Source organism: Thamnophis elegans, chromosome 16 (assembly GCF_009769535.1).
Source record: "Thamnophis elegans isolate rThaEle1 chromosome 16, rThaEle1.pri, whole genome shotgun sequence".
In the NCBI taxonomy this organism is placed as follows: Eukaryota; Metazoa; Chordata; class Lepidosauria; order Squamata; family Colubridae; genus Thamnophis; species Thamnophis elegans.
In genome coordinates this window covers 16298595-16315745 of record NC_045556.1, presented here as the reverse complement: position 1 = coordinate 16315745, position 17151 = coordinate 16298595, and the positions used below count along the sequence as shown (strand labels likewise).

At 45.5% G+C, this 17151-nt stretch overlaps 1 protein-coding gene across 1 annotated transcript in view; it reads right to left on the bottom strand.

Moving 5' to 3' along the window:
• CHSY1 (chondroitin sulfate synthase 1) overlaps positions 1-13030 on the bottom strand; it is a 107469-nt gene extending 94439 nt beyond the window's left edge. Inside the window, exon 1 of the mRNA XM_032233517.1 lies at positions 12611-13030. Within this exon, the coding sequence (XP_032089408.1) occupies positions 12611-12939 (329 nt within the window). The 5' untranslated portion in view covers positions 12940-13030. The remainder of the gene's footprint in view (positions 1-12610) is intronic.
• Positions 13031-17151: the final 4121 nt, after the last annotated feature.

Below are 17151 nucleotides of genomic sequence, written 5' to 3'. Positions count from 1 at the left end.
AAGGAAGGTTAGTTAGCATTCTAGAGCCTGGAACTTAACAGCACCAAACCCCCTGCTGATCATGAGACATGGCAACAACGGCTACAAGTTGGGAACAGAAAAGGAATCAAAGAGAAAGAGCAAAGGGAAGAACAAGCGAAAATTCCAAGCATTCTGAAACAAGATGACAGCACTGAACGGAATTAAATACTTTATTTGGCCAAGCGTGATTAAACACACAAGGAATTTGCCTCCGGTACAGAAGCACTTAGTGTAGAAAGAAAAGCAACAGAATAACAGTAATAATACCAGTAAAATAACACCAACAAAGGAGGGAGTTGGACAATCACTGAGCAAACTGTCTCTGTAAGGCAAAGGACTCTGTGTATGTTTTAATGATAACTGGCCTATTGGGAAAGGAACAAATTTAACCTACCTGGATGCCTTTGCATTAACCTGGCTTTTAAGGAGATGAGAAAATTGTATATTATTTATTTGACTCATGCAGGCATTCCTCTCCCCCCAATCCTGCCGGTCCCCCTTCCCCAGTTGTGTGTATGTGTGCAGGGGGGGGGGAGATTGCCAGGCCTAGAGATGATGTCTTGGTAACTCTCTCCTGCTTTAAATCCTTCCACTGAGAACGAGTGAGGACAATCACCCAATGGAACAAAAGTTGCCTTCAGAAGCCGTGGGAGCTTCATCCCTGGAAGCTTTCAAGAAGAGACTGGGCTGCCATCTGTCAGAAATGGTGTAGGCAGGGTCTCCTGCTTGGGCAGGGGAAGGGGGGGCTGGACTAGATGACCTACAGGGTACCTTCCAACTCTGTTAATCTGAATGAATAAGGATAAACAATAATAACTCTGCCCAGAGGTGGGTTCCTACCAGTTCGCACCAGTTCGGTAGAACCAGTTCATCAAATCTACCGAACCGGTTAGAAGAGCAGGCCACACCTACAGAAGAGATTCCAAAAATTTTTGAAACCCACCACTGACACACACACAGACAGACAGACAGACAGACAGACTCACACAGAGAGAGAAAGGGAAAGAAAGGAAGAAAGAAATAAAGAAACAAAGAAAGAAAGAAAGAAAGAAAAAGTGAGAGAAATGAAAGAAAAAAAGGAAAAAGGGACAGAGAGACAAAAGGAAGGAAAGAGAGAGAGAGAGAGAGAAAGAAAGAAAGAAAGAAAGAAAGAAAGAAAGAAAGAAAGAAAGAAAGAAAGAAAGAACATGGCCGGCAAGCCACTCCCACAAAGGAGGCCACATCCACAGAGTAGGTTCAAAAAAACATTTGAAACCCACCACTGCTACTCCCGCACTAGATGGGTAAACACACATAGATATTAGACAGCACTGTGAGAATTAGGTATTCAGCAGAGTGATGGCACAAGGGAGGGGAGGAAACAATTTATGTCCAAGATGCGAGGGATGTGAAGGTATTTTCTCAGTCCTCCCAAGGGTGCTTTTTCAAGAGACAATTGGACTTCCTGTTTTTTCTTTCTTTGAACACGTTTTGCTTCTCATCCAAGAAGCTTCTTCAACTCTGACTTTCCCCACCATCCAATCAGAGCTGAAGAAGCTTCTTGGGCGAGAAGCGAAATGTCTTCAAAGAAAAACCAGAAAGCCCAATTGCCTCTTGAAAAAAGCACCTTTGGGACAACCATGAACGACTGAGAACCTCCATAGACACTTCTCCGTCTTTCTGACTCGTACATTATACAGACTTTCCATGGAAGGCAGGCTGGTTGCAATTGTTCTTTCTGCAGCCTTGACTATCGGTCGGGAGTCTGCAGCTGTCCTGTTTGGTTGCCATATACAGTTATAAAAGTACAAATAATAGACTCAATAATTCCTCTGAAAATGTATATCAACTGCCTACAGAAGGTGGGGAATTTTTCTCGGGCACTTCATCCAAAGTACAAAGTTAGGTTGGAAATCAAAGGGCAGGCTAAGAAACGACTTCAGTGGCTTGAAGCATCTGCCCCGTAAAACCATAATATTTATTGTCTAATCCTTCCGCTCCTGATTTTTCTTCTTCTTTTAACGACACCCAAGCGAGCGATTTTCTTAAAAGCTGAAGCAAGCACCTCTTGCTAAGAATCCACATCGGGGAAGAAGAAAAAAGGACCTTTTTCGATTGCTCTTCTGGTTTTTTGTTTTTTTTTTACTCTTGGCAAGAAATTAGTAAATAGTAGGTGGGGGGGGGAACAAAACAAGATTGCTTCTTCTCTCGCTGAAACTCCCATTTAGGAAATGAACTTCCCCTCTCTCCTAATTAAAGAGAAACTTCCTATTAGAGACATTAACCAGATGGAAATTCCTCCAAGGGTATTACAAGAAGCTTTCGACACAAAACGAAACTTGGCAGAAACTGAACAAAAACTATAACTCCTGGGTATAATTACAGTCAACATCCGGTGTTAAGTTTGTCTCTGTCACTCTCTGTCTCTCTCTCTCTCTCTCTCTCTCTTCTTTTTAATCAGCTGTTCTTTAAAGCTGGCTTCTCTGTAAATAATGCAACTACTTTACAAGAGAGATCTGCCACTTTCCCCTCCACCGTCTGACCAAGTGGCGAGATTAGGTTCTCCTGGGCTACTCCTATTTAATGACTTCCCTTCATGAGAACCAGTTAATTGCTCTTCTTCGCACCATGAATGATTAACTGCAACTGACAAACGGTGAGAAATCTGCTTCAACAAAGGCAGCCGGTTTGAGTTTCAAAGTTTCTGCCTTTAAAGAATTTGGCCCCGTGAAAGAAGAACCACCTGCCACCACATTCGCTGGAGTTGCAAGGAGGTGGAATAACTGTAGCAACTCCTGGAAAACCACAAGTTCCTCATTCTTACTGGAAGTCATACCTATGCCATAACATTGTGATGCATGTGTTTTGGGAACCAAGGAACCCAGCAGTCCTGAGACCTCAGATACAAAAACCAGGTTTAGGAGAAGTGCAGGCAGAGCTGGAGGGTGGAATTAAGTGAGTCATCAGCCTAGAGTCTTTACGTTAAAGGTAAAGGTTCCCCTTGCATATATGTGCTAGTTGTTCCCGGCTCTAGAGGGCGGTGCTCATTTTCGTTTCAAAGCCGAAAAGTCAGCGCTGTCCAAAGTAGTCTCCGTGGTCATGCGGCTGGCATGACTCAATGCCAAAGGCGAATGGAACCCTGTTTCCTTCCCACCAAAGGTGGTTCCTATTTTTCTACTTGCATTTTTAAATGCTTTTGAACTGCTAGGTTGGCAGAAGCTGGGACAAGTAATGGGAGCTCATTCCATTATATGGCACTAGGGATTCGAACCACCGAACTGCTCACCTTTCTGACCGACAAGCTCAGCAGCCACCGAGCCACTGCATCTTTACGTTATGTTCCCAAAACTGGTCTAAGTCCTCTTGAATTATGTTGACTCTTATCTAGTATCCATTTATTGTCGCCAATTTAGTGTCAAATATCAGATGACTAGATTCTTGCTGGAACAATAAATTTTAACTGTAACTTAATGAATGGTACTCATTCTTTGCGCCCGACTCCAGGTAAGGAGAAACAAAAGCAAAACAAACCCCAATACAGGTAGTCCTCAAATTTCAGCCATAATTGCACTCAGAATTACAGTTGTAAATTATGCCAGTCATCGCAAGACTTGGTTTTGTGAACTTTTTGTGAAGGTTGTTAAGCAAACCTATTGTCCCCAATGGGATATTTGCAGGAAACTGGATGTAAATGTCAGTTTCCAGCAAGCAGCATCATAAATCATAGAACACCTCGAGCAATTTCAACCAAATTTGGTACACAGATGACTTACTCTCTGGAAACAAATACTGTGGGAGTAAGACACCCCTAACATCCCCTGGGGGGTGGGGTTGTTCTGTTAAGATACAGCCAAGTTTCAATACAAAACTTTAGGAGTTGACATCTAGGACTGGCATGAGAAGGAAATCCAGTCAAAATGTGTAGATCTGGTTTGGAATATTGAATGGATTGTGGTAGATAAAAAGTTGAGACTAATCAACATGCAACTTCAACCAGCAATCAGCCACACACATCTAGAGAAAAACAAGGAGGATATGAAGTCCATTTTCCTACTCATTTCAATTCTTTGATCACAAGAACAGCAGAAACTGGGAAGAGTTCTCCTGATTCAATCTTGACTATGACAGAAAAAATTGGTGGGTAAAAAATTTAAGTGCTTACTGAGATAGCAAGGATCTAATCCTAGTTGCGACAGTCTTATAACCTCAAGTAAAGACTTACACACTGCCACCAAAAGTGTGTCTAGTCAAGGCTACGGTTTTCCCAGTTGCAATGGATAGCTGTGAAAGAGGGACCATAAGGAAGGCTGAGCGCCAAAGAATGGAGGAACTCTGATGAACTCTGGTGCTGGAGAAGATTCCTGCGAGTCCCTTGGACTGCAAGGCGATCAAACTGGTCAGTCCTAGAGGAGATCAACCCTGACTGCTCTTTAGAAGACCAGATCCTGAAGAGGAAGTTCAAATACATTGGCCACCTAATGAAAAGGAAAGACTCACTGGAGAAGAGCCTCATGCTGGGAACGGTTGAGGGCAAAAGAAGAAGGGGACGACAGAGAAGGAGGTGGCTGGATGGAGTCACCGAAGCAGTCAGCGTGAGCTTAAATGGACTCTGGAGGATGGTAGAGGACAGGAAGGGCTGGAGGAATGGTGGCCATAGGGTCACAATGGGTCGGACACAACTTCGCAACTAACAACTACAATAACCACTAACAGTGCTCAACTTACAACGATTTACAGACAGTCTTCAACTTACAACAATTCATTTAGCGATCGTTCAAGTGTACAATGGCACTGAAAAACCTGTCTCCGTTTTTAACACGTATGACCGTTGCAGCAACCCCGTGGTCATGGGGTTTACATTCAGATACTTGACTCACATTTATGCCAGTTGCACAGTTATCCCACAGTCATAGGATGCCCTTTGATGGCCCTCTGAGACGCAAAGTCCATGGGGAAACCCAATTCACTTAACAACCCTGCTGCGAACTTAACAAACTGCAGTGATTCGCTTAACAAAGGTGGCAAGAAAAGTCATAAAGTGGAGGCAAAGCTCACTTAAACAAATGTCTCATTTAGCGACAAACATTTAGGGCTCGATTGTGGTGGTAACATGAGGACTACCTGTACAGTGATTTGTTGAGCAACTCTGGCAGAAAAAAACCCCTCTCAAAGTCAGGTGAGATTCACTGAACACCTGCCTTGCTTAGCAACAAAAATTCTGCTTCCAACTGTGGTCGCAAATCAAGGACTACCTGCATCAATAGTTTTATTGACTGAATTATTTCCCTTGACGATAGCAAGAAGCAAAGTGCATTGTTTCAGAATCTGTTGAATTGTAGCTCCCAACAACGTCACCCTGTGCTATCGATGTGACAGAAAAATCTTCCAAAACATAAGCTCCAAAATACTATCTCCAAAGAACTAATAACCCTGTTTTAGCTAAATATTGCAAAGTATAATTCTCAAACAATAGCAATAGCACTCAGACTGAATATACCGCTTCATAGTGCTTTACAGCCCTCTCTGAAAGGTTTACAAAGTCAGCCTCTTGCCCCCAACAATCTGGGTCCACATTGTACCAACCTCGGAAGGATGAAAGGATGAATCAACCTTGAGCGAGTCAGAATCGAACAGCTGGCAGTGGGCAGTTTGCCCGCCATTCTAACCACTGTACCACCAGGGCTCTTAATAGCAATAGCACTTAAGACTTATATACTGCTTCATAGTGCTTTACAATCTTCTCTAAGCAGTTTACAGAGTCAGCCTCTTACCCCCAACAATCTGGGTCCTCATTTTACCAACCTTGGAAGGAGGGAAGGCTGAGTCAACCTTGAGATGGTCAGGATCAAACTCCTGGCAGTGGGCAGCATCAGTCTGCAATACAGCATTCTACCCACTGTGCCACAAACCAAACCACAAACCAACCTTGGCATCTCCCAAATGCATTGGATAATAGACTCCACCATCCCTGAGCCACTGAATCCCTGGAGTGATGGGATTTGTAATCCAAAATTTCTGAAGAATGTCAGGTTGGAAGAGCCCACTTGGTACCATGTCAAACTTAAATAGCAATAGCACTTAGACTTATATACCACTTTACAGTGCTTTACAGCCCTCTCTAAGTTGTTTACAGAGCCAGCCTATTGCCCCCAACAATCTGGGTCCTCATTTTACCCACCTCGGAAGGAGGGAAGGCTGAGTCAATCTGCAGCCTGGTGGGATTTGAGGAGCCAAATTGCAGTCAGCTGTCAGTCAGCAGAAGTAGCCTGCAGTACTGCATTCTAACCACTGTGCCACCGTGGCTCATTAAAAAATGCCCTTGGTGGGTTTTTTGTCTTGGTCTATGTAAATACCAATTAGCTAAGGCCAGATTCTGAAATGCTTATTTTTAAAAACATTGCTTTCTCTTTACTGAATGTTCATCAACAGTGTATCTCTCCCTCAGGTTTCTTAGTATTTTAATGACCCAAAACAGAATCATGCTATATGTTTCAGAAAGGATACAGAGTTCTGATTATATAAACAAGCTAAGAGGAAAGTATTAAAGTGATACAGAATTGCCTCTAGGACACCAAGTCTTGGGTGGCCCAGCTCTTGGAGGGGGGCAGTACAGTCTCAAGGAGAGGCGAAACGGCTTTAAATTAAGAGATATCTAGCTTGAACAACAAATGCTGCAGTATTTTGTGAAAGGTTGCCGATGGGGATGCGGTAGCTCAATGGCTAAGATGCTGAGCTTGTCGATCAGAAAGGTCGGCGGTTCGAATCCCTAGCGCTGCATAACAGAATGAGCTCCCGTTACTTGTCCCAGCTTCTGCCAATCTAGCAGTTCAAAAGCACATAAAAATGCAAGTAGAAAAATAGGGACCACCTTTAGTGGGTTCTGTGCACAGTGCATAGTGTTTCATGCGCCTTCGGCATTTAGTCATGTTGGCCACATGACCACAGAGACATCTTCGGACAGCGCTGGCTCTTCGGCTTTGAAATGGAGATGAGCACCGGCCCCTAGAGTCAGGAACAACCACCACATATGTGCAAGGGGAATCTTTTCTTTTACCCTTTGCAGAAGATATCATGTTATGGGCCACATGTAATAATAACCCTTCCAAAAGCATACCAGTAATTAGAGTTATTTGTCACTGGATTTTTTAATTCCAGCTTACTCCCTGCAGGAAGTTGCATCCTTCTTACATTGCGGAGTACCCGAAAGGGACAGCAATACAGATTAAGCATCATAGGCTTGGTCACCATGTTCTGCCTTGAACAATTTTTTGTTTTATGAAAGTTACAAGGGTGTAGAAGCAGTTGGATGTTTGCTGTAAGGCCTTGTCTCTCTCTCTCTTTCTTCAAATAACCTTGATGGTGCTACTCAATCACCAAATTAGAGATCTCTGAAACGAGCAGGCAAATCTTCCAGTGAGGACATGGCTTATGTGGGAGTGTGGGTGTGCCTGCACATATACTGATATAGACAGACAAACGATAGGTGATAGATAGATAGATAGATAGATAGATAGATAGATAGATAGATAGATGGATGGATGGATGGATGGATGGATGGATGGATGGATGGATGGATGGATGGATGGATGGACGGATAGATAGGATAGATGGATGGATGGATGGATGGATGGACGGACGGACAGACAGATAGGATAGATGGATGGATGGACGGACAGACAGATAGGATAGATGGATGGATGAATAGACAGACAAGATAGATGATAGATGAATGGATGGACAAATAGACCGACAGACAGATAGATAAGATAGATGATGGATGGATGGATGGATGGATGAGTGGATGGATGGATATAGATAGATAGATAAGATAGATGATGGATGGATGGATGGATGAGTGGATGGATGGATATAGATAGATAGATAGATAGATAGATAGATAGATAGATAGATAGATAGATAGGTAGGTAGGTAGGTAGGTAGGTAGGTAGGTAGGTAGGTAGGTAGGTAGATAGATAGATAGAGAGAAAGAGAGAAGGAAGGGCAGATTATCAGCCAGATGGCAAAAATCTTCCTGATGAGCAGAAAATTAGCGGTATGAGTTACACATTACTCTAGGATTTACTAGCTAACACGCTAGTCTCAACCATGCTTTTTTTTACAAGCCACAGCAGCGGGTTTTTATGCAACCCGCTGAGCCACTAAACAAACCACGTTTTCATCCTAGCGGTACAGTTATTCTGTACACAGACCACCTCCGATTCAAATCATCCGCTGGCTTTGCCAGGGGAGGGAAAACCTAAGCAGCTGAAATAAGAGAAATAAAGAGACCCTACAACGTCCTGTTTTTTTGTTAGAGCGGGCCCGAGAGTAGGGTCCTGGTTTGCTGCCAAATGTCAATTTCCAACCATCCCAAGGGAGCGCTCGATAGATAGGCTGACATGAAACAAGGTTTCCCTTGTCTTCCAGGCCATATACGTCGTCAATGCTCTGCTTATGCATTTACTCAGGGAGCATTTAAAAGTCGCTGATCAAAATGCAACAGAGGTCCCTATCAACTCTCCCTTTTATTTTTCTGGGTGGGTGAGTGGGTGGGGGTGGAGAGAAAGAGACCAGTGATTTCCCAATTTCTGTTAAAAGCTTCCACTCCGTTAAAAAGAGGGCGGGGGGGGGGGAGAGGAAGAAAATAGGCTGGTTCCAATTACTTTGCTCATGCCAGAGTTCTCACCATAAATTACAATTCAGTACATGAAAATTAGTTGCTCGGAACTTGGTGGGGAACAAGGACGCTACAGGGATGCCACCAAAGTGATTTGGGAGAAATAACACCAGGTTGGAACAAGGCCGTCTTAAACTGTAGTCCTCAAGTATCTCAAGTTCACTTTTCCTAAAGATGATTTAGGTCAGGGGTGTCAAACTCGAGGTCCGGGAGCCGGATCTGGCCTGTGGGGTGTTTATATCTGGCCCGTGGGGCCGCGCTGGAAACAGCAAAGGACCGACCTGCGGTGTCTCTGCTGGCAGAAACGAAGCTCAGGAGGGCTGCACATTACCCTCCCGAGCTCCATTTTCACTGGCAGAGGATTGCAGAAGGCTGTCGCAGCCGAAAACGGAGTTTGCAAGGGCCGGGTGCAGCTCTCCCAAGCTCATTTTTTGCTGGCAAAGGGTTTCAGGAGGCTGTTACAGCTGAAAATGGAGCTCACATGGGCCGCTTGCAGCCCTCCCAAGCTTAGTTTACACTGAAAGGGTTGCAGGAGGCCATTGCAGCTGAAAACGGAGCTCACACGAGCCATGTGCAGTCCTCCCGAGCTTGATTTTCACTGGCAGAGGGTTGCAGGAGGCCATTGCAGCTGAAAACGGAACTCAGGAGCCTGTTGTCACTGGCAGAGCGCTCGGGCCACCATAGGCACTCCCGAGACGAGTGATGTTCAGCTGGCCATACCCACCCTGGTGTCCCCCCAGGTGAAACACAACCCTGATGCGGCTCTCAATGAAATCGAGTTTGACATCCCTGATTTAGCTGATAAGTTGACAAAAACAATAATAGGGACCCCCGAGACTAGTGATGTTCAGCTGGCCACACCCACCCTGGTGTCCCCCCAGATGAAACACAACCCTGATGCGGCTCTCAATGAAATCGAGTTTGACACCCCTGATTTAGCTGATGTGGACAAAAACAATAAAGAGACAACTGTTTGGTTGTTCTGGAGCTAACTAAGCGGTGAAGATCGGTTCTTTGCTCCCAAAACTGATGTTCTTGTCCAAAGCATTGTTTTTGCACCATAAGCAGCAGCTAATTCTCCAGCTTTGGCTCAACCTTAGAAAATCTAAGACAAACTTCAGGCGAGAAATAATGATGAGTTACCAGGAGAAGGCTCCTACTTACAGAATTCCTGTGTGATCTCTGCTTTATCTTCACACAGGAAAAAAAATCACCATTCCTCTAACTAGTATAGAGATTATAGGCATCATTGGTGCAAAGGACATATCTGCCCATCATCGCTGACACTATTGAGACAACCTATGGTTATAGGACCTCTTTTTGGTAGTCTTCTCCAGCCTGAAATACTCCATCAAAGGCCTGGAGACTAAAACAGATGAAGAACGGTTGCAGGATTTAGGTTTGGGTAGTCTAGAGAAAAGAAAAATTAGGAGCGACAGGATAGCAGTATTCCAATATTTGACGAGAGGGGATCAATTTATTCTCCAAAGCACCAGAAGATAGGACAAGAAACAATGGAGGAAAACCAATCAAAGGGAGAAGCAACCTGGAATTAAGGAGAAACTTCCTAACAATGGGGACAATTAACCAGTGGAACAGCTGGACTCCAGAAGTTGTAGATGCTTCATCACTGAAGGTTTTTAAGAAAAGACTGGACAGCCACTTGCCTGAAATCGTATAGGAGGCCAGACTAGAAGACCTCGAAGGTCCCTTCCAGCTCTGTTGTTTTCGAATACCTTTGAAATTCAGGGAGGTGGAATAGATCTGGTGGAACACCAAGTCTTCTCTTTTAAAACGGGCAGATGACTTTTTATTTTTTTTAACAAAATCAATTTTATGGAACAACGCTGCAAGACAGCCTTCCCTATCTTGATCTGGGAAGGACTCCTCCCAGAATCTCCAGCAAGAGTCATTCCAGATGCAGAATCTGGGATCTGAAAGCTACACATTTGGAGAACGTCCAAACGGAGAGGAGAGAGAGAGAGAGGGCTGTCGTAGGTAGGGGTACTGACGTCTCCTGCAGCTTTGGGGTTGGGAAATGGATTGGAACTCTTCGTCTTCTCCCAATCCAATCATCTGTAGATCTCTAGAGTGCAACACGCAGCCAAAAGCTGATATATAATATGCTCAGGAAATAGATTTCCCCCTCTCCCTGCAAAACAAAATGAACTATTTTCTTTTTCCCCCTCCAGAGATAGAGAACGCAACTTAAAAGAAGAATTGCAAGGCCCTGAACTAATTACTAACACCCGGTTTTGGCCAGAAGAACCATTAAAAGCAGAATGATTTTTTTTTCTCTCCCTCCTCCCTCCTCTTTTTCCTCCCAGGTTATATTGTATGTGTCTAGCCAAGTTTTATCACTTCCCACATAAAACTGTTCAGTTATTCTTCAGTTTGCTGGAGCTGGTGGACCGAAGAAGGGATTTGGTCAAAAGAAGAGCCAAAGAGGGTGTATTCATCGGGCCACACAAAACTTTGCACTTTCAGGGTCTGAAATCACTGCGATTATCCATGTCGCCATGCGCACACGTGACACCTTTTTATTTAAGTCTCTGGGTTTTTGCATGTTTGGATGGATCCCCCAAAAGGTTTTTATTCTTCGCATTTCAGTCCATATAGGCAGGGAAGTAGTTAATAGTAATTTATTTGTCAGTGCACAACCTACGTACAATGAGACTGGTTGAGCTCCCTCAGTGCAGATGCCCCCCCAAACACAATACAACTCAGAGTGAAGACAGAAAAATCCCTAATCTGATAAATCATATTAACACCCAGTCCTATTGCACCAGTGTCAACATGTTACACGTTGCGCCGGCCCTGCTAGTCCATCGTACTATGTATAGTTTTTCCTCTCCTATATAAAAGATATGTATAGTTTTTCCTTTCCTATATAAAAACTACGTAGTTTTTCCTCTCCAGTATAAAAACTACATATAGTTTTTCCTCCTATATAAAAAACTACATGTAGTTTTTCCTCTCCTATATAAAAAAACTACATAGTTTTTCCTCTTCTATATAAAAACTATGTATAGTTTTTCCTCCTATACAAAAGCTATATATAGTTTTTCCTCTCCTATATAAAAAACTACATATAGTTTTTCCACTCCTATATAAAAAACTAGTTTTTCCTCTTCTATATAAAAACTACGTATAGTTTTTCCTCTCCTATATAAAAAACTACATAGTTTTTCCTTTCCTATATAAAAAAACTACATATAGTTTTTCCTTTCCTATATAAAAAAAACTACATATAGTTTTTCCTCTCCTATATATAAAAACTACATATAGTTTTTCCTCTCCTGTTAAAGGATTAACTACTGACTCTGATAAATTATGTAGAGAGGAAGTTATCCCTTTTATTGGGGGGGGGGTTGGCATTGAAAAGTGTAGATCAGGGCTGAGCGTGAAACACAGATGTAAAGACAGACTATCCTTAAGAGTATCAAGAAGATTCGATTATTGCCTTCCTGCTTAATAAAATAGGTTTGCAGAAAAAGCCAGCGTGTGCACAGTCTACTTGCAACTTGCAAGGAGGTGTGATAGGCATGGAGGGTTTCAAAATCCCCCTTAATGCAAGCCCATATTTTCTTAGCAACCCCCCCTCCCCAAACAAGGGCCCCCAGCATCACTGAGGGAGAGTGTGCATTGAACTCCTGGATGCACCTGAAGCCCGGGAGGGAGGGAGAGCAGTGCCTCACATGGTACCTATGATTCCTTGGGGGGCACCCCAAAAACGGCTGGCAAATGGGGGGAGAGAGGAATAAAGAACAAGAGGAGGGGAGAAAAAGGACTGAAGCGGGCAGGAGCCCATCCCTTCTCGGCCTTCAGTTTAGCAAAGGGTGAAAAGCGGGCTTCGTGGGAGAGCCCCACGTTACCCGCCCACCACCCCCATTTCCAGGATCAGGGCACGGGGATGCGGAGAGGATCTCTCACCTGTAGGCTGCCACGGCTCGGGTCTCCAGGTATTTCTGGGCTGTCATGACCCCGACGAAGAGGAAGTTCTTGGCCGGGGGGCTCCGGCCCCGAGGCTGGGCATGGTCCGGGTGCCAGAGGAGGGCCCCTCGGGAGTCCCGGTTGGGCAGAAGCAGCAAGCCGCCGCCGCCGCCCCCTCGCCTCTTGCAACCCTCCATGCTGGCGCGGCGCCGGTGTCCCACGTTCTTCAGCTCCGAAGCGCGGGGCAGGATGAGCCGGGAAGCCAGGGTGAAGCCCAGCACCAGACCGAGCAAGACGCTGAGCCAGGAGCGGCGGCTTCTGCCAGCCATTCCCCACCCCCTTGCTCAGCGCGCCCGGGAGGCTCCCCAAAGACAAGGCACAAGCCCCCCTCTCGTCCTCCGCCTCGCTGGAAACCCAGCCCGGCCCGGCGCCCACCCACCCACCCCGTAGCCCAGCTAGCTGGCTAACTAGCTCTCCGGACGACCACTCCCCCCCCTCCCCGGCCGCCTCTCGAGCCGCTTCTTTCCCTTCGGGCGCCCCGTTCCCTCCGCAAGTTCTTCCCGGCTGCGGGCGAGGCCAGGCCCGCGTTCCCCCCTCCGCCGCCTTTGTGCCTCGGGAGACCCCCGGCAATGGCTTCCTGGCCGCCTCGCCCGCTTTCTGGTCCCCCCCAACTCAGCCGGGACGGTTGATCCTCCTCCTTTTCCTCCTCCTCCTCCTCCTGCTTCTGCTGCAGCTCCTTCTCCCCGTCCCGGGCCTCGGCCCTGGCCCGAGAGCGCCCAGCGCTCCGGGGCAGGCTGCTTCCCCGAGCCCTCCTCCGGCTGGCTCTCCCGCTCCCTCCCTAGCCGGCCCAGCTGAGCTTCCCCGGCGGGGAAGGGCAAGGCAGCCTGGCGGGCGAGAGCACCGCGGCCATAGGGGCGCTGCTGCTCCGCCTCCTGCCGCCGCCGTGCCGGGGAAGCGGGCTTTGTTCGGACGCCTCCGCTCCGCCTCCTTCGCTGGGGCTAGTGCTGCCGTGGCTCCCCTGGCTGCTGCAGTCCGCGGCCGCCCGCTCGCGCTGCCTGGCCTGGCTTTTGCGGCTCCGGAGCCTGGAGCGACCGACTCAATTGCTGCTTCTGCTGCTGCAGCCGCCACCGCCGGGGCCCGCTCCGAAGACACTGGCCGCGCATCTCCCCGCGGCTTAGTTCACCATCTCGCGGCGGGGCGGGAGCAGGAGGGGCGGGACGGGCGGGGTGGAGAGGAGGAGGAGGAGGCCCTTGCCTGCCCCCGAGGGCCGCATCGCTCGCCCGCCTGCCGGCTCGGAGACGCGCTTGGCTTCCCGAAACGGAGCGTCCCAGCCGAAGCAGAAAAAGAGTCCCGGAGGCATTTAGGAGAGAGGGGGGAGTCCGCAGAGGCGGAAGGGGCGAGGGATCGACCTGGAGAGCGAAGGAAGGGATTCTCCACCCCCGCGGACGAGACGGAAATGGATCGGGAGACGGAATCTTGGTGGGATTAAAAAAACAAGGCAGCTTTTAGTTAGGGCAAAAGATGGCATAAGGTTCTCCCCGGGCAATCTTGGCTCTCTTTGCCCCCGGATTGATGAAGAAATCTGGCAGATTCAAAGCATCAAGCGGTGTGTGCTTGCAGAGTCATTTAGGATCTTGTGAACCTTCTGGCTCCAGTTCCCAAGGTGGTCCTCCTCTCAGCCAACCGCAATCTTGCTGCTCCTGCATTTTTTTTTTTAACTGTGTGCATTCACTGTTGGGCACAAAAGTCCTCCTTATGTTCCCCACCTTCTCTGCATAAAAGGGCTAAAGTTTCTTTCAGGACAATATAACTGAAGAAGAGTGAATATATAAAAACTGGATTGGACCCTGGGGGAGGGAATCATGTGTGGTTGTCTCTAGATATCGGATCGTAAGATTTGATCGTTCTGTTTTTGCTGACTTTGGATGCGTCATTGGGTTGGCGCAGCATTCTGAACAAAACTGGGTGAAGGTAATTTAGCAGCAATTTATGTGCAAATAACATCCCTTATAGGTAGTCCTCAACATACGACCACAATGGAGTCCAAAAATTATGTCGCTGAGACATTTGTGAAGTTGGTTTTGCCCCACTTTGCAACCGTTCTTGCCACAGTTGCTAAGTGAATCAGTGCAATGGTTAAGGTAGTAACACGGTTGCTAATCGAATCTGGCTTCCACATTGACTTGTTCAGAAGGTCGCAAAAGGTGGCCATGGGATCCCAGGACTGTCATAAATACGAGAGCCTGAATTTTGATCCCATGACCACGGGATGCTGCAGCAGTCGTAAGGGTGAAAAAATGGTCACAAGTCACTTCTTTCATTGCTGTTGTAACTTTGAGTGGTCACTAAATGAATTGTTGTAAGTCAGGGACGATTTGTATTATAGTTGACTCAGCCTTCCGTCCTTCCGAGATGGGTAAAATGAGGATCCAGATTGTTGGGGGCCATAAGCTGACTCTGTAAACCGCTTACAGGGGGCTGTGAAGCACTGTGAAACGGTATATAAGTCCAAGTGCTATTGCTACGTATTATTCTATAATATGCCCTGGTTTTCATAACATGCTAAGATAATGATTAAGTTTCCACTGGAGGCTACTATGTAAGTCAAACTATGTTCCCATGTCAGCCCAGCCTAACATGTTTTACAGATTAAGCCCTGCTTTAATAAAACAACATGCAGTTTTGGATGAGACATTTTCGACATTTAGTGTTGCATTCAGCAAGTGGGTGCCTCTTCTGTCCATTGGATGGGAAATACTCAAATTGCATGGCTAGGTTACCCATCAATTGGGAAACCTGGAACTTAGGGTGTCAACACATATGAAAGGTACCAGTTTGGGAAAAGCTGGACCAGGAATTCAAACCTTAGCTTGGTTCCATTGGTGGCCACCAGAGATAAGATATCAACCCCACTCCCTTAGGTGGACTCAAGAATATGATGACACGCAAACAAGGAAGGAAGGGAAGGGAAAGGAAGGAAAGAAGGAAGGAAAGGAAAGGAAAGAAGGAAAGAAAGAAGGAAATGAAAGAAGAAAGGAAAGGAAGGAAGGAAGGAAGGAAAAGAAAAAAGGAAAGGAAGGAAGGAAAGGAAGGAAGGAAAAGAAGAAAGGAAAGAAAGGAAAGAAGGAAGGAAAGGAAAGGAAGCCTACTGGTTGTTTAGACAGACTTTAACATTTCCTATCAACAACTTCCAAATTTTTATAAAACGGCAAACTTTTGAGTGGCCCAGAACTCCTTCATCAGATATGATTAAAAAACTGATGAGGAAGTGGGAGGAAGCTCGGTCGTTGGAACTACCCACTTATAAAAGAAGAAGTTAGTAAAGTTAAACCACAGTTGTTGTCCTATTGAGCTGAATGAGGATAAGTCCCATACTAGTCACAGGCATTGGTTGTGTATATTGTGCTGAAATGTCTTGGGATATTAGGGGCATCCATGAACAGGAACTGCCAACCTAGCAGTTAAATGCGAGTAGATAAACAGGTACCATTTCGGTGGGAAGGTAACAGCATTCCAACCATGAGATCACGGAAATGTTTCCAAACAAAGCTGACAATGCTAAGAAATGGAGAGGAGCACCATCCTCTAGATCTGGAAATGACTGACAAGGAAATCTTTACTTTTACCTTTGATTAATTAGTGATTAGTAATTAAGCTATAATCACCTTTGATTAACAGAAAGCAGATTTTAGTCCCTATTTAAAATGGCAGAGACAATAACTACATCATGATCTTGTATTTAAAATGGTATATGTGTCCGCATGCACACAAAGGCATTTATACAGTCGGACTAGCATAAAGTGTAAAATTAATAGAAGATAAACCAACAACCTGTACATGAACATATCTATCGTTATAAAATCTATGAGCCACTTCACAGAACTAATTTAGCATAAATAACCCAATATAAGGCTATCCAAGCTTCAATCCCTTTCTCCCCCTGAAAATAGAAATAAATCAATGTGCATGCATATATACACACACTGCATTTGCACAACACACTTAAACACAAACTAGCCAACCTCCTTTCAGCCTATTGCATCATACACACCCAAATACTGGGATATTTTATGACTGAGTGAGTTGGAAAATCTCAGATAAATATAATAAATTATTGTTTTATTAGCCACAAATACATATGATGTGCTCGCAGTTGCAAGGTTTCTTGGGGGCAGACAATTGGAAGGAAGCAGGCTCAGTGCACCCATGTTGGGGGGGAGACACCAACTGAACACGTGCATTATAAATAGCTTTTAATCTGCTACAGACAGGGACCAGATCCGTATTGGATATTGATTGTAATACAAATCACAAATTGCTAAAAAAAAAAAAAAAAAAATCCCTCAAAAGCAGCTAAAACGCTGCTCTCAGAATTCCCAGCCAGTTTGGCTGAAAATCCAATCCATTTGGAAAGCACACCGTTGGGGAAAGCTGGTCTAATATTATTATACTTAGTCATCTTAACGGATGATGAAGTGCTTTCTTTTTTTCGATCAAAATTGATTCACTGAAGTGGTTGTTTTTTTGTTTTTTTTGGTGCC